General features: G+C 34.6%; 1 protein-coding gene across 1 annotated transcript in view; it reads left to right on the top strand.

Moving 5' to 3' along the window:
* Positions 1 to 27915, top strand: part of LOC124367311 (G protein-coupled receptor kinase 1) — a 305442-nt gene that overhangs the window by 250557 nt on the left and 26970 nt on the right. Inside the window, exons 4-8 of the mRNA XM_046824037.1 lie at positions 8238 to 8339; positions 13322 to 13396; positions 22399 to 22460; positions 22707 to 22758; positions 24821 to 25012. Of these exons, the coding sequence (XP_046679993.1) occupies positions 8238 to 8339; positions 13322 to 13396; positions 22399 to 22460; positions 22707 to 22758; positions 24821 to 25012 (483 nt within the window). The remainder of the gene's footprint in view (positions 1 to 8237; positions 8340 to 13321; positions 13397 to 22398; positions 22461 to 22706; positions 22759 to 24820; positions 25013 to 27915) is intronic.

The raw sequence follows: 27915 nt of genomic DNA, 5'->3' as shown, positions 1-27915 counted from the left end.
CAACGGAGTTTTCCACACGTGACGTAGCTGTGGTGGGAAGGGTTGAATCGATGTGAATGTGGAGTTTCGCTCCAGGTCCCCTTTCTCTAAGTGCAGTATCCGGAATCTGGCGCTGTCACAGACTTGTCTTGGGCTGTTCACATACTTTAAGTTGTCGTTTACAAGGCACGTATCATCTGTAGTAACGTGACGTAATAAATTACAATAATTAAACGCATCGCTAGTCTGGTTTATTTGTGGAGGAAGGATTCTTGCAATTTGAACTTTTGTACAGTATACAGTGTGTTCAAGAAATGTGGGTCAATATTTTGTGGATATGGTTCAGTAGATGAAAGAAAACAAAAAAGTGTCCGTAACACTATGTTCTATTTCGCTCCGTTAAGCATATGTTGTTTTTTTTGTAATTTTGGATTTTTCCTTGGGATGCTACTTTTAATTGCAGAAAATCTATCGTAAATAGAGCCAAAATGGTGGGCTTTCGAAAATTTGTTGGAAAATTTTCACTATAACATACAGGAAGAGGAAGACTATGTTATGACACGTGAAAGAAAGCTCGTGAAGACAAACATCTTGACACCTTATTTTTTATGAATGGATGATAAATGATGGAATAATTGCACGTTGATTACTGTTGTGAAATCCACTTCAGTCAGGAAGTATTTCTTTAATTTTTAGGTGTTCATACCAAAAAATATGGTATTAAAACCATTGTCTCCTTACAACGTGTATTGTATGTGTCTTGAATTTGTTTCTCTTCTCGTTGGTTTTCATGAAAATCTGCTTTGAACCTTTTAAAAGACAGCTGTTTTTAAAATATTTATGATATTTCATTCATCTAAATGTTACGTCCTAAGATATACAAACGTATGACATTATAAGGCCGTGAAATAAATAGTTGTTGAGTTACGATTTATTCAGTAAAAAAACAGACTGACAGACGTTATACGTAATGAAATATACCATAGTGTTAGACGAACCTCTTTGTTTATATCCACTTATTCTACTACAACCCGAAATATTTCCGCATACGTTTTGAACACTGTAAAATATAACGTTTGACGGATTAAAGGTGCGATAATGGTCAGTACATAAGCTAACAACGTAGTCATGAGCTAATATACTTCAACATGCTGGTGTCTCTTCAACATTCCAAATCACCGTCTTCAACTGTATGAAAGAACAGGATCAGACAACGGGCGGATATTCTACAACCTCCTCCCACCAGAGCTTATTTTAGTCAATTTTACACACATGAAGGATGTCTACAAAGGACAGCTTGTGGAGCATTATGTTTAGTTGTAACTCTAGGATAACCTAATAAATAATTTGAAATGTATGTAGACACCATTTGTAGTCTATAATATTATAAATAAAGTAGATTCGATTAACAATTTTCAATGAAAGAATGAACATAGGGTGGTCCAAAATTCAGTAACAAACATATTCCACCTAACGTGACCAGTGCTGTGTATGAGAGCGGAGAGCGTCTGCGGGGCAAGGCGGTGTAATGACCTGCTTAGCCGCTCCGTTCATTACGCGGCGACACTCGTCAAGTCATTACACGAGTCTGTTTGTCTGTCTGGTGCACCTAATGTGGCCAGTGCAGTGTATGCAGAGCGGAGAGCGTCTGCAGGGCAAGGCGGTGTAATGACCTGCTTAGCCGCTCCGTTCATTACGCGGCGACACTCGTCAAGTCATTACACGAGTCTGTTTGTCTGTCTGGTGCACCTAACGTGGCCAGTGCAGTGTATGCAGAGCGGAGAGCGTCTGCGGGGGCAAGGCGGTGTAATGAGCTGTCGTCAAGTCGACTCTGTCTTATTGCCAGTGCTGTACCGATACACGTTCATTACGCGGCGACACTCGTCAAGTCATTACACGAGTCTGTTTGTCTGTCTGGTGCACCTAACGGTGGCCAGTGCAGTGTATGCAGAGCGGAGAGCGTCTGCGGGGCAAGGCGGTGTAATGACCTGCTTAGCCGCACAGTTCATTACGCGGCGACACTCGTCAAGTCATTACACGAGTCTGTTTGTCTGTCTGGTGCACCTAACGTGGCCAGTGCAGTGTATGCAGAGCGGAGAGCGTCTGCAGGGCAAGGCGGTGTAATGACCTGCTTAGCCGCTCCGTTCATTACGCGGCGACACTCGTCAAGTCATTACACGAGTGTGTTTGTCTGTCTGGTCACTGCACAACTTTTTAATATTGCATTCTGCATTTTTCGCCTCTTAACCTGTCCTTTACTTGCGTCCTCTATTTTTAAATTCGTCATGAAATTCTCATCCGTAGTATATATAAGTTTTGTTTCTGAATCAAATTGATGGCCAAATAACAACACGCGATATCTTAAGAGCATGGGGTATTGTAATGCGTGTTTAATGAAACAAAAATGTGAATAGAGGGTTTTGATATTGCACTTGGTCAATACAATCGGCTGTTTTTAGGTAAGAGGATTTGGTTTAAAGGTTACAAAAGATTATTTATAAACCAATACAACGGAGTGTCGAAGGTTTCGGCAGAACGTAACGAAAGAGACAACACAAAAAATGAAGAGGTTTTCCTTTAATTTAGTGTAATCCATATTATAATAAATATAATTATAATGTAATAAATATAATTAATTTTTGTATGAGCAATTAGGTCCCAAAATTCTGCTATGCATGTCGCTCGTGAGCGAGTTTAAATAATAAAAATGATGACAAAAATATGAAGTTCTCCTGTAGTGATGATAATGCTGATGATGATGATCTGCGATGCGGTGGATGTCTGGACGGGCATCGCCCACCCGTTACTAACCACCCCTTAACTGGCCCTCATTTATAATGACCGAACTTTTCCAAACTCCATCCAACAGCTTAAAAGTTAGCAACTCTGATAACAGGTTTTCGTGTTACAACAACAGGGCCGGACGCGCGCCTGGTGGTGGGGGGGTGTAGGGGGGTGGGGGGCGGTGTTCGCGTTATTTATTCAGCGTTTGTCTCTGTTCTGTACGGCGCGGCGCTTCGCATCGGCAAACACTCGTTATAACACTTGAAGATTTGTCTGCTCGTCGGTGTGCTCGCGAGTCACGGCAGATTTACACTCGTTGTTCACTCTCGCCACCCTCGTTTTGCTCGTTATCCGCAGGATTGATCGCAACGACTCGTTATGTTCCAGTGTTGCCAACTGCCTTTGCTCTGCAGGTCCTAGCGAAATTTTGCTATGAAAATGTTTAAAAAATGGTGGCTGCGCAAAATAGAAATTTGAAAGAGCCGAAGGCTCCAAAAGAAGGCAATCGGAATCATTTCAAATTTAAAACTTAGATAGTCGTGCAGAGATGTCTTCATGAGTTTTGAATCACTGACGTAGCTTGCCTCTATATCCTGGATGTGGCCGTGTATTGTCAATACAAATGTGAGTTCACACAGAGCAGTGACGTCCACAGACATAATACAAGAGGGAGGGACAACTTGAGAATCCAGCCTCACAGCAAGAGCAAGGACGTACCCAGCGAGGGGATCCAGGGGGTCCGGACCCCCCAAAATTTTCAATTGTTTCAATTACTTTTTAGTAAACGATTATAATTATTATTTAAATAATTCAGTATTACTGAAAGATCGTTCTCAACACAGATACGGGTCAGGAACTTTTTAAGGAACAAAATGGTGCCGTACTCTCAATGGAGCTTTATAAATGAGTTTCCCTTATGGGGAAAATCCGTCTTCGTCCGCTATAGTTTTAGTGAAGGTCGAAGTGGAAAAGTATCAGTTAGGGTAAAAATGTTAAATAATATTTTTTTTCAGATTATATTTCCCTATCTTGATTTGCTTAAATAGAACGTCAGGTACATAAATAGTAGTTATATCGATGCCAGGTAGTTAGATTAAAGAGTCTTAAAGTCGCCATTTCAAGGGTCCGTATATGGTCAGATGACGCTGATTTAACATTTATTTACGTGCATGACGATTTGAAGTGCGTCAAGGTAAAAAATACGGAATAAGAGCAAAATTATGGTTCTATAGTTTTAACCCTTTTGATGCCTTCTCGTTCCGGACTGAAACTACTGTGGTCGAATATAGATTTCTTTCTTAAAGGAAGTTTCAGTATGGATTTCAAGAAAAATCAGGTGTTGCACATATTTTCTCAATGTAAATTGGTTCTCGGCTCCCATTCGAATATTACCACGAATAAGAAGTTAAAATCATTTTTGCATAGAGATTAATGAACATTCAATGTTAATATTAGTTCAGAACTAGGGTTTTCATTGTAACTAAACGATAAGCCAGCACATCGCGATTATAACTAGCAGATATTTAGTTAACGAGCTGAACCAGTAACAAGTCAGCACAGCACGAGGAGCTTCGCTTCTCACAAATCACGTTCTCTAGGAAACTGCTACTTGGAAACAAGAATTAAGTTTACTGGGTTTGTAGTAGATTGTTTGTTGAGCGCTTCTCTTACCCCCCCCCCCCCCCCGCCAACCGTCTCCCAGCCAGACTCTTACCGGCGGAAATTTATATTTAGGAAACCAAACAATTTTTATATCGTGCTCTCTCTCTGTTCGAGAAAGATTTGTTGTTTTTGTTCGAAAACTTCAGGTCAGAAATAATGCATTGCGAATTGAATTAAACGGAATTCTAAAAGTAAAGAACGCTGGGGATTCTTCAGTATTGTCCCGCACAAATGGGTCAGTATGCTATTGATCCACTGCCCGATGACTGATTCCAGTGTAAAATTAAGATTGGCATTGAATACTGAACGGAACAGAACATAAATTGTACTTTGAATCGATGTCAAGTCAGCATCGGTTGTATCAGCTTTATCTTGTTGTGTCCACCTCAAGTATGGTGTGTGATTGGACAAAATCCTATTCATTATTACAGTAGAGACAAAGTTTTATATTATCGTCGAGAGTAGAGAGGAAGACTTGTATGATCTAGGAGGCAGAGACAAAATTTGTATGACCCATTACAATCCATTATGATCCATAAGTATTGGCAATATTCTGTGTTATAAGTATGGTAGAGACACAATCCTCTTCGATCTGCATAGTTTAGAGTAAAAGTGTTATATTATCCTGGAGAGTAGAGACGATAGTCTGTATGATCTAGGAGGCAGAGACAAGATTTGTATGGTCCATTAAGTATTGACAATATTCTGTGTTATAAGTATGGTAGAGACACAATCCTCTTCGATCTGTATAGTATGGAGAAAAAGTGTTATATTATCCTGGAGAGTAGAGACGATAGTCTGTATGATCTAGGAGGCAGAGACAAGATTTGTATGGTCCATTAAGTATTGACAATAATCTGAATGATAAGTATGGTAAGGACAAAATCCTCTTCGATCTGTATAGTATGGAGAAAAAGTGTTATATTATCCTGGAGAATAGAGACGATAGTCTGTATGATCTAGGAGGCAGAGACAAGATTTGTATGGTCCATTAAGTATTGACAATATTCTGAATGATAAGTATGGTAGGGACACAATCCTCTTCGATCTGCATAGTTTAGTCAAAAAGTGTTATATTATCCTGGAGAATAGAGACGATAGTCTGTATGATCTAGGAGGCAGAGACAAGATTTGTATGGTTCATTAAGTATTGACAATATTCTGTGCAAGTATGGTAGGGACACAATCCTCTTCAATCTGTATAGTATGGAGAATAAGTGTTATATTATCCTGGAGAGTAGAGACGATAGTCTGTATGATCTAGGAGGCAGAGACAAGATTTGTATGATCCATAAAGTATTGACAATATTATGTTTTAATATTATTGGAAGAGACAATAGGATTTTGATTATAAAGATAATATTATATGTGACGTATATGGAATAGGCGAGGTGATGTACGCGGCACGGGCACTGTAGTAGTCGCCAGGAATGTGGAGTGGCACAGCAAACATGTGACGATAAAACTGCCATCACTGCGATGTGATGGATGAGACGGTTAATGTGTTCATCACATTAGCGCCATTCAGGCCTGGTGTAACAGTCAGGTCTCAAATATACACCAATTACTAGATTAGTTGTCAATACAAAATAATTCAAAGTGCGTTTGATCCATTTTTAGATACGATGATTCGTAGTTTTCTAGTAATGAAGTGGATTATCAGGCTTTGCTGTACTGCTCTCTCCCTAGGAAATCCTGCTTCTGGTGTGCTTTTGTTGTTTGGTCATCGTGTCTGCTTTTTTAATAATTTTTGAACTTTAAGCTCAAGGTAAGTCTCTTTTTATACGTGAAAACTCAACAACGCTTCGCTACCGCTCAGCCTTTCACTGTCTGTCTGTCTGTCTGTCCGCACGATACCTTGGGAAGGAACTGATTTAGGGACTTGAAATTTTGTATGGAACATCCTTTCTATATAAGCAACATCGAGTTCGATGGTGGTTCATGCCACTCCATGGGATTTGGCTGAGCGTTAGCAAATATTATCACATCGTTCTTACGGGTAACCATGATGGCAACGAGAAAATGGCAAAATATATAAATTTTTAAACAAACTGAGCGCATTGTAGCACAAGAAACACAACATTTTCCATTAATTTTAGATTTAATTCTTGGGGTCTTTCAATGTAGCCTAAAAGATACCTTTACAAGGGTTGAATTCGCACCTAATAGCTGGTGTTGAAATTTAAAATTACTGGACATTGTGAGATATTTTACTACAATAGTTTTTGCAATAAGAAGAGCTCCTCTTTGAATGAAACTAAGTACAGTGATGTGACGTAGTGACATGAGCTACAGACTTGAAATTTTAACGCGACCTCAGCGTAGCCGGGTACGCGATACGCGGGGTGGCGTACTCTTACCTAGTGACAGTACCGCCTGTACTCACAGTGAATACGTTTTAATTATCTTGATTTTCATAAACCGGCCCAGCAGTTTTTGTATTCAAATATCGAATTTGTATGAAGTTATGCCTTGCTATTTAAATCGTCATTGCAAATTTGTTTCAAGTGGTGGTGTGAAATGAGCAAGAACGACCTCACAGATTTGATTCCGCGGATGATAGTTGGTGAGGGTGATTGGGGGGGGGGGGCGTTGGAGTTCCGATACTGGCAGCCAGGCTACGTAGAAACTTGTTAGTTGCGGTAAACAGTCAAATCCAGAACAAATAAATAGGTGAGTTGTGCAACACCATGCTGTCCATTTATTTACCCATCCACGCTGTGGTGTGCTATTTTGTTAATTTTATATAAGTGAACCACTGACGTAATGTTTTTATATCTTGGTATTAGCTATTAAAAACTTTGTAAGTTTTTTTGGCTGAGCGTTAGCGAAGCCTATTATTCGGTAGGCTTGAACATTTCTTGACGATATCTGGAAAACGAAAAGATCTACAGACTTGAAAATTGCTTAAATCTTCATTTCCATATGGCCAACACTGAGTTAGATGATGGCGTATGTTACTCTACGGGCTCTGGCAGAGCGTTAGCGAAAATTCTCTTATTTGTTTTATAGATAACCATGATGACACCATAAAATCCGGAGCCACCGTTTTTGGAAGATCTTTTCTTATCAGTGACCTAAAATACTTTTATTGAAGAGAGCAGGTTTTATTTGGCGCAATAACATGCCATTATGACGATAGATTCTTGTTTTCTGCCTCCCAAAAGGAAGCGATGTCGGAAGGCCATTTTGTCCCTATCTACTATGTGTGATTAGACTCAGCGCTCACGTGGTCTGAGCTGAATTTTGGTACTGTCTCGAGGAATGTTTTTAGTTTTCGCCAGAAGCGCAGGACGTCGCCTTCAAAGCCCGCAATGATGCTAGCATCTTATAATAGATCGTCTAACTTTCCCGACGCGACGTCAGATCACGTTGGACGATCTGGGACGTGATCTGAGGTCGGGAAAGTACCGATCGGTAGTGCTCCTGGCCATCAGTGCGGACTTCGATAGCGCCCGAACTTCTGGCGAAGAATTCCTCGAGATAGTACCTAAATTCGAGCTCAGATCACTTGAACGCTCGTTTCCTTTTTATATTTATAATACGTACGTATGTATTTACCTACTTATACAGCTTAATAACAAGAAGTAGATAGGAACAGTGTGACCTCCTCACCGACATCACTTCCTTTTTAGAGGCAGAAAACAAGAACCGATCCTGAAGTCCTTGGTAAAAAAAATTCTTCCAAAAATATTGACCTCCGGATAGTACCAAAGCACGTATGGAACTGTCTAAAGACAGTTCTAAAAATAACAGTTATAAAATTGGGCTATTTTTTATCGGATCTCTAAACTCTGTATTTGTTGTTTCAGATCAAGCAATACGAAAAGCTAGAGTGTCCTGATGGGAGACGGAAACTAGCTCGGGAAATCTACGATGATTTTATTATGAAAGAACTGCTCGCACACGCACATGTAAGTCACTTTCTTTATTGCCTTATTTTGTGTTTTCAAATATATTCATTGTTGTTTTATTTGTGCTGAAATACGTTAATTTACTCCAGTCGTTTCTAAATGCATGTAAAGAAACCACTTGAGATCATATGGATCAAAATAAGACTTTATTTCACATGAATGTATGTTCACAATTGCTTTATTTAAGGGCTACAGGTATCCAACATCTGTGTACAAAACTTGATTTTTCGTACTGTGGCGAAACTAAGTATTGAATCACTCCAAAGTTTTTTGTGTATTCTATTTACAAACCTAAGTTTTTGTGATAAGAAATCTGTAGTTCCTCTTCTAGTCTGACATTGGATGCTGCTGTCCACATTCAGGGGTGAAAACCTGTTGTCTTGAAATGAGATCTAATATTTCTTGTGACATTTTTAATAAGAGTAAATAATAAACTTATTTTTTTCTAAATCAAACTTTATTTTAGGAAGTGGATTTTGTTATGGTAAAGAGTTAGTTGAAGTGTACTTATTATGAGTGGTCAATTGATGACAGAAAAGTATGTCTCTCATTCTCTCATGCCTGAAACCAGTGTGGTGATAGAGTACATGAACTGCAAACTCATTTTCTCAAAACTATTTTTCGTAGTAAAATACTTTTGTCACAAAATTTATGTTTCCTATCTCTCTACAAATATTGCAAAAGACCCCTCCCCCCAAATTTAATTGTGTTTCTCTCCTAATGTTTAAAAGCATTATCCAAAAACACCCCAGCAAAGATGTTACATTTTGTCTAAAGTTTTGTGATATTTAGGGATGCGAAAACACACATGTTCCAGAAAGTGTATTTTTCAAAAGAAAAAGCATTGCAGAATTTCAATTGACAAATGTGAAAACTAATATTGAGAAATTTAAGACTGCTAACCTTACCCTGCTTGTATATTTAAACAAAATTTTCCTTTTCTGAGTTTAAAGTACAATGTCATTAAAGTTGTGGACATAGAGGCAGGGGAACCTACCAAACTGGGAGATGCATAACATGCTTTTGAACGCATATCATGCTTTTGAACGCATATCATGCTTTTGAACGCATATCATGCTTTTGAATGCATTACATGTTTTTGAACGTTTGCCTTCTCAGGCATCAATTCAATTTGTCAATCAACTGTCAAATTTAATTAAAAATGCTGCAATGCCAAAGGCATTCAGAAATTATCTGAAAACTACGTTAATTATTTTAAAAATATTGTGCAGTACACAAGCACGCGCGCGCGCGCACACACACACACACACACACACATATATATATATATATATAAAACGTTAAATTGTATAAATGGCAATAGCCTTATTTAATTTCAATAAACATTGAATCACAAAAAGTACTTGCTCCGCCGGGAGTCGAACCCGGATCTCTCACTTGCCGGGTGAATGTGCTACCATTACACCACAGAGCGCTTACTTTTTTTCCGATTCAATTATTTTGTATTTGGCCGTATCTGTCACATATGTGTTTAAATAAGCAAACTAAACATATGATCGGAAGACCAAATACCTGTCAAATGACTTTTATTTACGTTAAATTGTCTAAAATGGCAATAGCCTTATTTAATTTCAATAAACATTGAATCACAAAAAGTACTTGCTCCGCCGGGAGTCGAACCCGGATCTCTCACTTGCCGGGTGAATGTGCTACCATTACACCACAGAGCGCTTACTTTTTCCGATTCAATTATTTTGTATTTGGCCGTATCTGTCACATATGTGTTTAAATAAGCAAAACTAACATATGATCGGAAGACCAAATACCTGTTCAAATGACTTTTATTTACGTTAAATTGTATAAATGGCAATAGCCTACGGCCCAAATACAAAAATAATTGAATCGGAAAAAGTAAGCGCTCTGTGGTGTAATGGTAGCACATTCACCCGGCAAGTGAGAGATCCGGGTTCGACTCCCGGCGGAGCAAGTACTTTTTGTGATTCAATGTTTATTGAAATTAAATAAGGCTATTGCCATTTATACAATTTAACGTAAATAAAAGTCATTTGACAGGTATTTGGTCTTCCGATCATATGTTAGTTTGCTTATTTAAACACATATGTGACAGATACGGCCAAATACAAAATAATTGAATCGGAAAAAAGTAAGCGCTCTGTGGTGTAATGGTAGCACATTCACCCGGCAAGTGAGAGATCCGGGTTCGACTCCCGGCGGAGCAAGTACTTTTTGTGATTCAATGTTTATTGAAATTAAATAAGGCTATTGCCATTTATACAATTTAACGTAAATAAAAGTCATTTGACAGGTATTTGGTCTTCCGATCATATGTTAGTTTGCTTATTTAAACACATATGTGACAGATACGGCCAAATACAAAATAATTGAATCGGAAAAAGTAAGCGCTCTGTGGTGTAATGGTAGCACATTCTCCCGGCATGTGAGAGATCCGGGTTCGACTCCCGGCGGAGCAAGTACTTTTTGTGATTCAATGTTTATTGAAATTATATATATATATATATATATATATGAGTTTACAACACACGTTTGGGAGACCACATGATTGGCTGACTGATACTGGGAAAAGCATGAGAATGTGAGAATTAGAGGGATTGTACAAATTGTATGTATGAATGGAGGTCTGATGTGGTTAATGAATGAATGCTGAATCTTGAAATTTTCACACACATTAAAACGTTTTACTATTATTATTAAGTTACAGATTTTAATTTGGTCACAGCAAGTAAATAAATATTTTTGAGTGATAACTTTGGAGTTCTATGTAGCTCTGGAAGTAAGAAATTGCAGATTCTTGTTTATGGGAAGAAATAGTCTCTTTTACTATTCAATAAGCTCCAGAGAGCTTCTACATGGGTTAAAAACACCCTGTACGCTGCTTTTGAAACCTCCGGTTGCAAGACCCCCGTACACTGTTCATTGATGGATTACCACCACAGCTACTAAACCGCCCGGTTGTGAGAACTCTGTGGAACCGGCCGGCGCGGCGGTATGTATAGAGGCAGTGTAACAAGGCTTAGTCACTTTGTTGATGTTGCGGCGGGCTCTACCCCTGTAATCCACACACAACCAGGGAGACTACAAGTTTGGCTCTGATTGAAACAAGTGAATCTGTTCTTTGTTTTCGTTTGACAAAAACAAACAACGATGTTTATGCTTTTCTCCTGGATTCAACATTTTTTTATATACAAGTAAATAAGTAATGTACAATAAGTGAATTTATTTTTTTTGCTGGAATTAAGTCATTTGCCAAAAATGAGCGAATAAGTGTAATATAGATTTCTCTTCTCGGTACTCGTAGTGAATTTGAGATAGCATACAAACTGCACTCATACGAGAACTAAATGACAATTCTCTTTGCAACATTGGTCTCTGTTAAACTTGATTTCATAATTACTCGAGGGGATGGAAACATTTCATTTCTGTCTGTCCGCACGATATCTTGAGAACAAGCCGACAGATAGAATTTTGCATGAGGCCTCATTTGTATATAGGCCACACCGAGTTCGATGATCCATGCGATGTGGCTGAGCGACGTCCAAGACTATTACCCAGTAGACTGAGGTTTGCTGTACAATTGTCTGACAGTCCGTAGGACATCTCAATAATGAAATGATCTGCAGACTTGACATTTTACAGGTAACTTTCAACACACGGTGTGGTGTACTTCTGCCTTGTTTTAAATAGAATGCTCACCGAGTGGAATGTTCCATACTGAAATAGCCGTGTACGATTAATTTTTGAAAGACAGAAATTTAAGTAAACTACACCAACCTCAGCTTTAATGTTTGAATAAGTATACGTTTAGTAAGTAATGTACTATATACACAACCTAGAAACACAAAATGAGTCAGAAAATCAAACTTGAGTATCGATATCTTGAGATTTCTGTTATCTCAATTCGTCCCTATTTTCTCCTTACAGAAAAAAGGGAACAGACGCATTGCTTACACCAGTTCAGCCATTCATTTTTTAAAACTTTTTTGCATTTTGACAGTAATACAATTTTTGCAACCATCATGTATATGTACAGTATATGCACAATTATTCGGTTTGGTACACCAGATCCAAAATTTGGTTAATTTGAAGCCAGTACCAATTATGTATCCTAGCCTCCATGAACTTATCAACTGAGTAAAACGCGTATGCAACTAGATGGTGCTTCAGTCGAGCTCAAATGTGGTTTAAATTTTCCGTTTGTTTGATACATACAGGGAGTTTATTATTCAGCTTAACACCAATTTGAGACGGAAATGCACAAATGCTGCCAACTTGTGAAGTTGTACCCACAAGTTTTCCCTGCCTTTTGTTCCACAGTGGTGGATGTCTTGGCCTTGTACAAATGTAAACTTTGTCCTCCAGCATAGAGGCAGGGTAAAGTAAGCAGTTTTAGTTCCCTGATCGACTCTCTGAAATCTAGTTTGAGGATGATTCGGATTTCCCTTTTTTTTTTACTCTAAATCATACCTTTTCCGATCTGTATTTGACGTAACCATATGACAAATGTGATTAAACCGGACCAAAATAGGCCAATTTTAAGATATCAAGGGAGCAGTATTTAAAAAATTACGTAAAGCATAAATGCTTGAGGCAACTCTAGCAACGGCAATGTGTTTATTCCAGGTTAGCCCATGATCTATGTGTATCCCCCAAAAACTTGGTGGATTCTGTTTCCTCTAAGAGTCATCATCCATTAACACAGTTGGTCTCAATTCTTTGCCTAAATTAAATGGAGGAGGAATTAAAATGGTTATCAGTGATGGACGCATGAACTTAATTCGACAGACTAAGAGTCATCATCAATAAACACAGTTGGTGTCAATTCTTTGCCTAAATTAAATGGAGGAGGAATTAAAACGCTTTTCAGTGATGGACGCATGAACTTAGTTCGACAGACGGAGTTTATTTCTAAACCTTGAATTGTTTTAGCTGAAGTACAGAGAGTTAAAAATTGATTTGTAAAAATGTCCACATTTTTGTTGCAGGACTATCCAAAAGATGCAGTCGCCCATGTACAAAAGTATTTAATGAAAAATGAAGTTCCCGTTAATTTATTTGAGGTAAGTTTGTTTTAGTTTAAAGTGGATATTTTCATTCATTTTCAAAAATAAATGACTACCTGATCACGTGAGTGGTGTAATGTACGCTGTACGTTATATTTTATTTTCATTGCTAGCTACACATTTTCTGAATTTCCTTATGGTTATATTGAGTGGATAGTGGGAGTCAGCTATTTAAGTTATAGTTTCCCCTATATTTGTTTAGTTAGTAGTAATACTTTTGGTTTAGAATTAGAATAATTTATTGTCATTAGACACATTTACGTGTAATAGGCATGGTCATGGAAATGTACATATATACAGTGTAAATCTGGTAACTTAGGATAAATTGACCTATTCTTTAGAATTTGTGCCCTTCTCTAATAAAGGGCCTTTAAACATAGCATTAAAATCAGCATCAAAGCACTCTTTAACAGAATAAAAAGGATGTTTAACAAAGCTACACATCAAAACTGCTTTAAACTTTGACATATGTTCAGTGTTTCTTATCTCCATGGGAAGCTTGTTGAATAGTTTGATGCCTTGAATTTTATGGTTACTGTCCACCTTACTTATTCTACAATACGGTATGTCAAGATTGTTATGATTATACATATGTACAATCATATGTGTAAAGTTAAAGAATTAGCTTCTTTCTTAATGTATAATAACACGTTTAAAACATACAGTTAAAATATTTTCCTGTACAAACAAAGGTCTACAATGGTCCCTAAACCCTGCCCTAGTCAATATTCTGACAACTTTCTTCTAAATCACTAATATGTTATTGACTCCACTTTTTAGGGATAAGTGAGCCTTTAAGAATAGAGTTTAGTCATTTTCTACTCTTGAAAGAAAAACTGTTTACCAATATAAAACGTCTTAGTTATCAATATGAAGAAATTTTATTTTACGTTCAATTTTTGGAGGCATTTTCAGCTCTGTTGTTTACAATTTTGTACAATCTTGCTGATGAGTGATAGCAGGTTTTAGAGTCACTGAAATATTTCTTACTTGGAGCATGGAAGTACGTAGAGCCAGTTCCGAATTGTACGTGAGACGTATTAAAATGTATGTGAAAAGTGTGACGTATCAAATGTACGTTCTACGATGAGAAGGAAAGTTCCATGATTGTTCTCAGAGGAATATCACCAGCACATGCAACTTGGTTTATTGATGAGTCATCACTCGACTTTACCACTAACTCGTGTTGTTGATGGCTGTGGATCGCTTACTTGTTTGTTACGCTCATTGTCACCCCACATGCATTGTCAAGTATTTGTTTTTCCAGTATTTAGTTACTTCCTACTGTCCCTTAATCATCACAATCTACAAGCACAATCTACCATCACAATCTAAAATCACAATCTACACAAGCACAATCTACAATCACAATCTACAATCATAATCACAATCTACAATCACAATCTACAAGCACAATCTACAATCACAAACAATCACAATCTACAAGCACAAGCACAATCTACAAGCACAATCTACAATCACAATCTACAAGCACAATCACAATCTACAAGCACAATCACAATCACAATCTACAAGTTCAATCTACAATCACAATCCCAATCTACAAGCACAATCTAGAATCCCAATCTACAATCACAATTTACAATTACAATCTACAATCACAATCTACAAGCACATCTACAATCACAATCTACAAGCACAATCTACAATCACAATCTAGAATCCCAATCTACAAGCACAATCTACAATCACAATTTACAAGCACATCTACAATCACAATCTAGAATCACAATCTACAATCATAATCTACAATCATCACAATCTACATTTGTGGAACTTAAACAATAATTTATGGCGGGGTAAATACGTGAAGATATGCCAGCTTGACTGCAAAGGCAATTTTTCACTAGTTTTGTTTATGGGGAGATAACGAATTGAGGTTCTTTAGCCGTGGAGAAACGTGTATTACTATTTCTAATAAAACCCATATAATATTTCCGATGTAAAAAGAAGACCAGAGATATTTAACCCATCCAATAACAATTTTGTGTACTTCTTTCAAAGTATTGAGTGTGTGAAGTGAGATGTTTATGTTTTTCCACACTTCGGATTTTATGTATTGCTTCGATCTTGAAATATCCCTATTTTGTTGTTGATTATTACTATAATGTATTGATATAATCGATAAATATATGATTCCATGGTTGGCTTACTCATTCACATAAGTGATATTGCAGATAAAAGTTTCAGAGGGCTGTGGCATGGACATATGATCAAATTTATCAAATACATCAAATACATTTAGAATTGAAGGCATATCTTATATCTCCACAAAATTTGGTGGAATACGAAGAATGTCTTCAATTCTAAAACCTTACCGCTTTCAAGAATATAATGCAGAAAATTATCAAATATTGCCAGTGCAAATTAACTCCGACGCTATTTTTTCAAAAAAGGAAAGAAAACACTAATTTTCTTAAATTATTTGTTGCATGGTTTTTTATTTGTAAATTATTTTTAGCGTTTTCCTGATATAATTTTTTAATTTGTTATATTAAATATTCGATCTTGTCTTAATTTATATATTCATTATATTTTATTGTAGTACTTGCGCAGGAAGGAAAATAATATCAGGAATTAATCTACTTACATCAAATGAAAATTTGTATTATCTTTAGGCATATAATAATCGACAATTCTGTCATTACGATATTTTACAATGGTCATAATTTTTTGTTACAAATCATAACTTGTCATAACAATGTTCATACTGCGTAGGACAAGGCTAGTGTAAATTGATAACATAAAACTTACCATTTGTGGTAAGTAAAACTTATTTGATTGTGAGAAGTTTAAAAATAAAATAACATTAATAAATATAACATTTTTGAATTGAATTAAACTACTTACAAAACATTTGTTTGTGAAGTTGTTATGTTTAAAAATTCATCGATATCATAAAAGGTATGAGGAGCTAGTCATATTATTTTGTCACTTTATTCAAATACACTAAAGGATAAATCGTTGGTTGAGAGTGGTAACTTATTTTATAGTCTAATACACATTACAGACCTTATTTTTTCCAGTTATGTAAAAGGTACATCAACACGACTACCATGATGCTGTGTAGATTTTTCACATTATGTGATAAAATATATAGAGATTAAAACAGTTAAAACACCTAACTTAATTAAAAGTGGTTTACAATTAGCCAGGTGGTACTTAGTAATTATTCGAACAGTCTTATTCTGTATTAAAAGGATATCTTTAAGGATGCTGGAATTGCCCTAGGAAATCAATACGTACTGGATGGATAATTTAATGCATTGAAAGTCGTCCTTGTTCCGGTTACCCTGTTTAGGATTCAAGAATCAAGGATCCAGGTGCATTGTGGGTAGGACGGTTGTTGACGGGTGTGTGGGAGCCAATCCAATTTCTCCCAGAAGCTTTAGAGTAATGCCTTCGGCGCATTACAATGGTAGGAGAGTGTTTGGTGGGTCAGGCCTGATGTCTGTAGACGCAGTTCAGTAGTCGGCGAGTACCAATGTGTATTTAATTGTAAACAGAAAATCTAATATGATCTCTGTATAATCCTACCAGAACACACTTCTTAGTCAATTTACATTAAATTGATTTAAGAAATTTGTTATTTCTCGGACATAGGTCAGAATATGGAAAACAGAATAGAGAAGTCAAATTTTAGCGTTCGTACTAGAACCAATAGACTTAATTCCAAACGCAGATTTAGTTTAGTATTAAAACTCATCTTGATCAACAATTTTTAAGTAGAAGGTTGAGCTTTGGTTTGTACGTATTAGGTTTTTTAGTATGCTTTTCAAATTTTGTACTTATCACTTCCCCTAAATAAGTAAATAAGAATTTTGTTGTCGTTAAGTACATACATACATTAAAGTAATAGACAGTCTAATCCGCTATATAAAAGTTTGTTATGTTATTAACTCCACCTTATAGGGTTATCTATGCACAGAAATTCAAGAATATATGTGTACCATTCATATACTAAATTAAACAAAGCTGTTCGAAAAACAACATCCCAAAATTCTCATCAGTCACCAAACAAGAAATAATACATTTAAACTTATTGAAAACAAAGTGAACCAAAATGATGACTAACAGAATTATACAAACAATCTGGAGTATACAAAATTAACTGTAGTGTGACTGAAAGCTATTATATTGAGCAAACTGGAAGAAATTTTAATAAAAGATTTAAAGAACACATACAAGCTTTGAAAACAAGTAACATGTGTACAATAAAATCAAATTTTGCTGAACACTTATTGGAGACTGACCATAACTACACAAATATTGAAAAAAAACATGGAATTTTTAATTTAGATATCGAAAGGAAAGAAGAGAAATTAAACACAAAAGAAGAATTACATATCTATTTAAATTATAATAAAGATCCTCATAACATTTTAAATAGTAATCTGAAAAAATAAGACAAATCCAATTTTTGAAAAAATTAAAATATTAAATACAGATTACTAATAAGAAATTACAACTGTGTCATTTAAATTTAACATATATTTAAAAGGTCCACATGTGTATATCTAATTGTTTATTATTTATTTATTTAGAGGTTAATGTACACTGATGATGGTTAAAAACCGAAACACGGTGTATGTAATAAAACGATTTTTAAAAGGGTTTTAGTTACTTTCATTACATTAAAATTTTGTTAATAACTTACAAAGTCACCTTACAATAAAATCCAGAAAATCGTAATAAAATCTAAAATACAGACAAAATAATTTAGACAAACTGTGGTAAATATAGCAAAAGGTCAATCTGTAACTTAATCTAACATAACAAACATCTTATAAAATATCACATTGACAATTCTTTGGATTCAAAGAATTCCTGAAGAGAATAAAATGGTAAATTAACCAAAAGCCCATACAACTTATTCTTGAATAAAGCTATAGGTATTTCTGCCATTTCTGAAGGGAGTTTGTTGAACATTTTCACACCTAGTACCTTATAACATTTTTGAGATTTTTATAGTCTACAAAAAGGTGTATAAATACATTTATTATTCCTTGTATTATAATCGTGGATGTTCTGTCGTAATTGATGGGTGGATAAATTACTTTTTGTAAATAGTAGTACGTGAAAAATATAAAGATTTATGACAGTTAAAAATTATAATTTTTTAAAAAGAGGTTTACAGTGATCCAATATGTGATTACTCTAACTACCATTTTTTTAAAGTAATAATATACTATGAATTTGATTACTGTTACCCCAGAGTAAAATACCATAAGTGATTATGCTTTGAAAGAAAACAAAATACGCAGATTGTACATAATTATTTGGTACAAACTTCTGAGTAAAAATATAACTCAAGACAATCTAGTTGAAATGTATGCTCAGGTGTGGTCATAATGTAATTCCTCTATCGATCACAGAAAAAGCAATGCAGCTGTTATAAAAGAGGCCTTGATACCGTATTGACCTGGAGAAATTCTCTCGTCCTTGGACTGAGTTCAGCAGCCTGATTGTCAAAGTTAGAACTGTTTGACTAACATTAAGCGAGGAAATCAGACTGTTTGACTTTATCACTGCTTGTATTTAAAACTTATTTTATCAAGAATTAGCAGATTTAAAGTTCAGTGCCAGTATCAAGACTTAAATACCAGCAAGCATTTCCATGCTCAAGCTCTCAATTTTTTCAAGTTATGCTTAAGTGTAGATATGGAAAAATAAAATTTTGTTTTAGTATAACTAACCTGCTTTCTGTTGTTATAGATAAAAAAGTATATTTTTTAATTTAAGGTTAATCTCATTTTTTTAGCACTTTATTTTTATCATAGATTTTTATCATAAAAATACAAATAAATGTAAATAAAAGAGATATTTGTATAAGACATGAAAAAAAGCTTGTACAGTGTTCAGGTGATCCGCTTATTTCCAACAGATATGATAGATAATTTATGAAAGACTTCAAAGACTGTATTCAAAATGACAAAATGATTAATGCACAGTTTGTAAAATTATATTTTTATACAGTATCAATTTGCATTTCTTCTTTTAATCAAATTGTAAGTAAAGAAAAGAAATATCTTGAAAGCTGGAACGTATAAGTATTTAAAGACTTTCCTATCCAATGATTTTATAATTATATTAAAATATCGCTTAGAATATTAGGAACTAGATGGGATAAATGAGATCGAGACAAGCACAAATAACTGTTGTGGTCAGTAATGTTACTGATGATGACCTGGGCTGTGTTGTCCACTTGCTGCAGAGAAAGGAAGGACTTATTAAATCAGATTGGTACAGGGTTAAATACGTAGCGGCTGACCAGACAGGACAAACTATCAGGTCACCAAGCTGTACAATAACTGTTGTGGTCAGTAATGTCACTGATGATGACCTGGGCTGTGTTGTCCACTTGCTGCAGAGAAAGGAAGGACTTATTAAATCAGATTGGTACAGGGTTAAATACGTAGCGGCTGACCAGACAGGACAAACTATCAGGTCACCAAGCTGTACAATAACTGTTGTGGTCAGTAATGTCACTGATGATGACCTGGGCTGTGTTGTCCACTTGCTGCAGAGAAAGGAAGGACTTATTAAATCAGATTGGTACAGGGTTAAATACGTAGCGGCTGACCAGTCAGGACAAACTATCAGGTCACCAAGCTGTACAATAACTGTTGTGGTCAGTAATGTCACTGATGATGACCTAGGCTGTGTTGTCCACTTGCTGCAGAGAAAGGAAGGACTTATTAAATCAGATTGGTACAGGGTTAAATACGTAGCGGCTGACCAGTCAGGACAAACTATCAGGTCACCAAGCTGTACAATAACTGTTGTGGTCAGTAATGTCACTGATGATGACCTAGGCTGTGTTGTCCACTTGCTGCAGAGAAAGGAAGGACTTATTAAATCAGATTGGTACAGGGTTAAATACGTAGCGGCTGACCAGTCAGGACAAACTATCAGGTCACCAAGCTGTACAATAACTGTTGTGGTCAGTTATGTCACTGATGATGACCTGGGCTGTGTTGTCCACTTGCTGCAGAGAAAGGAAGGACTTATTAAATCAGATTGGTACAGGGTTTAAATACGTAGCGGCTGACCAGTCAGGACAAACTATCAGGTCACCAAGCTGTACAACAACTGTTGTGGTCAGTTATGTCACTGGTGATGACCTAGGCTGTGTTGTCCACTTGCTGCAGAGAAAGGAAGGACTTATTAAATCAGATTGGTACAGGGTTAAATACGTAGCGGCTGACCAGTCAGGACAAACTATCAGGTCACCAAGCTGTACAATAACTGTTGTGGTCAGTAATGTCACTGATGATGACCTAGGCTGTGTTGTCCACTTGCTGCAGAGAAAGGAAGGACTTATTAAATCAGATTGGTACAGGGTTAAATACGTAGCGGCTGACCAGTCAGGACAAACTATCAGGTCACCAAGCTGTACAATAACTGTTGTGGTCAGTTATGTCACTGATGATGACCTGGGCTGTGTTGTCCACTTGCTGCAGAGAAAGGAAGGACTTATTAAATCAGATTGGTACAGGGTTAAATACGTAGCGGCTGACCAGGCAGGACAAACTATCAGGTCACCAAGCTGTACAATAACTGTTGTGGTCAGTAATGTCACTGATGATGACCTGGGCTGTGTTGTCCACTTGCTGCAGAGAAAGGAAGGACTTATTAAATCAGATTGGTACCAAGCTGTACAATAACTGTTGGATCCTTGAATAGCGTAACCATTAGAGGATGAGCTCTTTAGTAGAAGAGGACAATGTAAATATAGTATCTTGAAAGATGTTTAAAATATAACAGATTGCGTAATTTGTTTTGGTTTGGAGTAATTATTTTTCCTACCAAACAGTTTTTTCACTATAGCTTTTTAACATAATTTTTCTGATAACAAAATATTTACTACTTTTTTATATTATACCTGAGATGTTTTGGCATGTGGAATAGAATTTAGAGGTTTCTTATAATTTGACCCTAAGTAAAAATTTGTTGAAGATATGAATGTGTTACTGAATATTGTTAAAGATAACTGGAGGAAATGGCATGCATGTACTGTTATTATTATAAAAGTTTAATTCCTTTGAAATTGATTTATCTAAAATTTTAATTGATAACCTATGTCATTACCAAAGTAATTTTATTTAGTTATAATTCATTGAAAAAATTACATACTAAAATGTATGTAAAATTATGTACATTCCGTAAAATGTTCACATATTTACCTTCATCCGTTTTGATTTGAGCATAGATGTTTTGTAGTGCATAGATGTTGTGTAAATTTTCTACTTGAGATGTCTTAACTGTACATGGAGTGATAGCAGATTTTTCTGTTTTTCTTTCTCTAGGAATGTTTTCTTAATTATATAAACCTTTTTTTTATGCTCACAACAAAGAAATCGATGATCCACTTTAATCCACTGTAATGGATCTTGGGATGGGTTTGTAGCCTACTATATTAATAATTTTATTCTAGTACACAAGCATACTGTAGCCCGATAAAAACACTATTTGGCTCTCCCTAAATACATTTAAAAAAATGTTGTTATTGTATAAACTGCTAACAACAATTAACAACCATTGTATACATTGTTAAGAATGTATAGTTATGTTAAATTACTACCAAGTGAATACGTTAAGATGTTTTCATAGTGTGAATTATACTGTATTTCAGTAAATAATTATTATTGGTTAATTAGTCACCGGATTTAGATGGTTTGTTTTGAAATTTAATTGCATAGTTTTAATTTATTCATGAAACAGTTTGTTCATTTTAACAGATCATTAAATTTGACTCCATTATAGTTATGTTGCATAATAAATAATAATATGTATTAATAAATGTAAATAATACATAATATTTATTAACATTTATAAGTTTTTTCCAATTGCTCCAAGAGTCTTCAATAATATGTATTGTTTGGCACAAGTAGGTACTATTTAAATTTTTAATTCTAATGTAGAAATTTTTCTTGTCTGTAAAATACTGTTTTTGTATAAGAGAATGTATGTTTCAGCCTTATATTCAAGAAATTTTTAACCACCTACGAGGTACACCCTTCAAAAAGTTTTTAGAAAGGTAAGTTTGTTTTAATATTGTCAAACAGTAATAATGTGGCTCTGTAAAATGTTATTTAATACTATTAATATTTGAAACTTTGACTATATTTTAATGTATTTTTGCAATGTTGTTTTAACTAGTATGAATTTATTTTTGATTGATTCTGGTGTATAAAATAAAATTTGTTTGTTTCTTATTTCTAGCCTTTAGTCACATTAAAATGAAACTTATAACAAATTTATTATAATATGTGTTTATTTGCAGTGAAAAATATACGAGGTTCTGCCAGTGGAAGAACTTAGAATTAAATATACAGGTATGTTATATTTATTGTGACTTTTATTGCTAGTAAACAATTTTAAGTGGTCAAGAAACTGCCTCAAACTGGATAGTCAAAAGATTTCTTTGGTTTAAGTTCTGATTTTGTAAATTTGTAAGAATCAACTGCTTCATAGAATGGTTAACTATTAAATATATCGCTTCACAATAAACTCTCATAAAAAGGAGTTGTTTTATTATGTTAAATGTGAAACTTAAACTTTTTTGATCATTGTTTGCAAAAATAAAATCTCAGACACGCTAAGTATGTTTGCAAAGGAATTAAAATGCACAAATGGCCATAAAATTAAAATAAATAGTTTTGTTGGTTTCCAAAATTCTTAATTAAGTGTTGTGAAATCTTTATAAATTAACACGTTTTTTTAACTTTGTTCAGATTCGAATAAAAATAGTGCTTACGTAAATATGTTTTATGTTTGATTATTATTTAAATCCTGTTTTTTTAGTACTAATGTTGTTTGGTTTTTTTTTTTAGATTTTATTTCTGAAAATAATAAAAGTTTATGTACAGCATATTGTATTCAGAGTGAAATTTTGCTTTAACAGTTTTAAAAGGCCGCCATTTTGAAACTATATTTTACAATAGAACTTTTATTCAGCAAAACGAAACGTCCTAATAAGACGTACAAACATACAACATTACAAGTACCTTAAACAGTTTCTGGGTTTTGATAAAAAAAATATATATAAACAGAGAGACAGATGCTGAAAAAAGTAGAATAGACAATAGTGTTAGAGGAACTTTTTGTTTGTTTTCAGCTATAAAGTCAAAGTCAAAAAATCTTTATTAGTTTTAGGTACAATGATGTAACATTTGAATAGTGTCAGTTTAAACTAGCTAAAAAACTAATATAAAATAAGCGTAAAATAAAACTACCTGATTTGCAAATCAAAATATTCATCTAATGAATATAAAGCCTTGTCCACCAAGTATGCTTTAAGCTTTCTTTTAAATATTTTATGTTCCGTTTCTTGTTTGATAGCAAGTGGAATGGATTTAAGAAATTTGGATCCAATGTATGTTGGTTTTTGTTGTGAAAAATGTAGCCTATGGTGAGGTATTAAAATATCATTTTTATTACGTGTATTATATAAATGAATTACGTTAGTTCATATCAGTATTTAAGTTTTAATTTTAGAACACATAATTGTATCCATTATATATTGACCGTAGACAGTTAAAATTTTAAATTCCTTAAAATATTCTTTCACAGAATCGTTTATTTTAAGTCCTAACATAATTCTCAGAGATTTTTTTCTGTATCCGGAGAATTTCATCAAGATTTGATTTTTTTCATAGCACCATACAAACAGAGGCTATATGCAATATAAGAGTGTATATAAGAGAAATAGATTGTTCTCAATGTATCAGTGTTACAGATAAAAGACATCTTCGTCAAAGCATAAATTCCCGAGTTTAATTTTGTAGTCAACGATTTAATTGTACATGTTGATCCAATTGAGATTTTCATCAATAGTCAGACCTAAGAATTTGGTACTCTGATTTTTTTTTACTAGTTGGTTATTTACTATGATCATTGGCTCAATTATTTCCTTTTTTGTTGTTTTTTGTGTCCCATAAGCAAATTAGTTTTAAACAAAAGTTTTAAAGACCAATGAAACATAAGTGGTGATTTTATTCTCTTCTGCAAGGAAATATAGATATTCTGTTGGTTTACTTTTGTACAGTTTGTTTAATGGGTCAATATGGAATAACAAAAAAATTTTGAAATTCATTTTAGTTTACAAACAGTTTCATAAAGTGGTTTAGGAGGTATAAAATGCCCTCCAAAAATAAAGGGTTTGGAAAGCTTCACTTTGGAAATTTTTGAACTTAAAATCTCTTAAATGTGTTCTAGCTTAATACAAACTACTAGGTGCAATTTTAATGTTTTTCTTTAAAAATTTCGGGGGAGAGGCTTGAACCCCCTGAACACCCCCTCATATACGCCAATGGTCTATGTTAATGCAAAGAGAATCACTATTTAACAGCTGTACAATTCTAATAGTCCTTCTATAAGAAAATTTGCCTGTTGCAGTTAACAATGAACGACTTCAGTGTGCATCGAATCATCGGGAGGGGGGGTTTCGGTGAGGTGTACGGCTGCCGCAAGGCAGACACTGGAAAGATGTACGCCATGAAGTGTCTGGACAAGAAGAGGATCAAGATGAAACAAGGGGAGACCCTGGCGCTCAACGAACGGATAATGCTGTCGCTCGTCAGTACCGGAGTATGTATTGTCGCACCTGTTGGAAAATTAACCTATATATTCGGTTTATTGCGATGTGGTTGCTGTTTTTTGTTATCATAATTTTTAATGGAAAACAATACAGTATATTTAAAATTTTTCAAGTTTTGTGATTTTTGTCTATGGAAAAATTATGCTCGGCTGACCTAATAAAAGCCCAAGCTATAATTTTGTCAATTTTTTTTCAAAATCATCACAATTTTTTATTTTTATTTAAATTGTATATGTTGTAGAACTCCCCGTAAACTAATTTGTGAATTACTTCTGAACTACATAAAAAGTAATCAACTTTCTATATATCAGGTATCAGTAGCTACATGTCAGTAAACCTCATCCATTATTCTTTTTCCTGTTGGATTATAAAAATAAGTTTCTTTAGAATTTTCTTTATTCTCTATTTTCTTTGAAAAAAAGAAAGATTCTTTGGAATATGAGTTAATCCAAACCACACCTTTCCAGTTTGTTTAACTGGTTAAATAACGTTATTTGCCTGATAAAACCTTTTACTTTCTGTCTTCATAAACCTGTAGTTTAAAAAATATATTTTTTGTTCTCTTAGTAACAATTATACCAAAAAATATACTGACTCTGACTTGGATATTGGCGTGAGTTAATAAAACCCATAGAACATGTTCTTGGAAAAATACTTTGTAATCTTCAGAGGAAAAATGATTTAATTTCAACTAAAAACATCTATTTGGAAGTCTTATTACAGGAATGGAATAATAGTTATTTTAATATCGTTGAAAACAAAATCAAGGTAGTAAAATTAAAAATAACTCCCTCTCTTGGAACTTTAATTTATTTTTTGCTCAGTTTAGGGGTCAGAGTTGAGTGTTACATCTTGATGCAGACAGTTGGTACGAAGTTTGTCTATCTCATGCTACGGCACCGTTGTCTTCCATGGCACTCTTGCTGTACATAACACGTTCCTCCTGAAACATATGCTTTGAAAGGAAACATCCTTCTTCATTCAGAATCAAGTCTTTTCTGAGTCTAGCATCTTCTCATTTTGTTGCCCAATCACCTGTTGCGTATCCTTAGGAAGATTTTCAAATATTATATAAGAACAATGTGAGATAGGTCATTTAACAGAACAGTTCTTCTTGGTTGCAGTCAAAAATGGTAAGAAGGACAGTTGTTTTTACTTAAAATTTAATCTTGATTATTTTATTTTATCACAAATAGGAATATTGAATCAGTTATAATTATAAAGGCAAACCTTAACTTCTGGTAGAGGAAATTTTTAATTTGTAGACATTTTTTAATGCACAGTTATTACTTTTTAGTAATTTAATTGAATTTTATCAAATAAACAGCATTTATGAATTTTATGTTTGTTTCTACTGTAACTTTGCACTGCAGGTGTGGTTACAGTGTAAAAAATTTCTATCTGATGAAGAACTGGTGTCAGCAGGGCCATCATCAATTTATCAAAACGCGACACTGAAAGCAACAGAAACAAAAAGTAATGTCATTGTTGGCGGCGGTGTACAAGCGTTTGAGACAAAGTCTGCACAATAAACACAACAGATGTTTGTAAACTGACCCTCTATTGTTTGGCGGGCAGCTGTCAGAAGAGATGGATATCCCACAGTACCGCCGGCAATGGCGATGTCTCTTTACTTGTTCTCCGACCGGCACAACACCCGAGATCAGTCACTTGAGGCCAGAAATAGAGCGGCGGAACCGAGTAGGTAGAGTCGGATCGAGGTAAACAAACAGTGTCAGTAAATTGGCATCAATTCTGGCACAAGCGGTGTGCTCGGTTTATCCATTCACATGGTTAGAAATAGATTGACTTTAAATTGTGGACTCCGCATCGACTCGGCCGCACTTTACACGGTGCCAAGTATCGTGAGGAGCCAACAAGTTTGTTTTCACTTTTTGTCGGAAGTACGTTATCCTTTCCAGGGGGGTATTTGATGAGGCTTGAAAAAGATGTCTGTCTGTCCATCTGTGGATTATTACATCAAAAGGATGTTCTAATTTTTCATAAAGATAATTTTTATTCTGTTTTTTAATGTTTGAGCATTTTTACAAAAAAGTTTCAATATTGTAAAATTGATATATGATGATGAATTAATACATACATAATTTAATTGGGAATTTAGTTATAAAAACTTTAACTATTTTAACAGCTTCTTTACAAATATTGAATATAAATTTAGTTTAAAAGAGCAAAAATGTTGACCTTTGTTATATTTAATACCTATTAACAGGAGATGAAGTTACATAAATAATTACCACTACATTTAACTGACATTTTGTCATTGGCAAATTCTGCATTATTGGATGACCTGTTGGAAACTTGCAAAAGTAATGGTCATTTTCAAATAGCGAACAATTTAAATTACTATAATAAAAAGCCTATCTCATCATTTAGGACCATCCATTTAATCCAAAATTTAACAGAGTTCATCAGAAAATAATACTAAAACAAAGTGGTTTTTAGGAAAAAATTATATGTTATTAAAAAATAATTCAATCACAAATGCTTGATTTTTCAGTTCAACATCATTATTATAGAAATCATTTCTTGGTATTCTTTATTTTATAAAAGTTTTATATGGTTTATTGTAATATGTCATATTTATAAAATATATTTCTATTTATAAAAATAACTAATTAAGGCATCAAATTGTAGAACTGGTGGTCCCTAAGGATCTGTCAGGGTCCAATTTTATACATAATATCTTAAACTAAATACACTACTCTTAAGTTATTTTCTAAATTATTATAGGCCTGAACTGTGAATCGACTATTAATATTAACACATACCTTCATCAAACAGTTTGAACTATTTGAGAAAGGTATTTGTTGTTAATGTTAATGTTAACAATATTCAAAGTTATGTTTACTTACTGACAATATTTATTTTCTTA

This window comes from Homalodisca vitripennis, chromosome 8 (assembly GCF_021130785.1).
Source record: "Homalodisca vitripennis isolate AUS2020 chromosome 8, UT_GWSS_2.1, whole genome shotgun sequence".
Taxonomy (NCBI): Eukaryota; Metazoa; Arthropoda; class Insecta; order Hemiptera; family Cicadellidae; genus Homalodisca; species Homalodisca vitripennis.
Note: the sequence above shows the minus strand (reverse complement) of the source record. Positions and strands in the feature narration are given on the sequence as shown.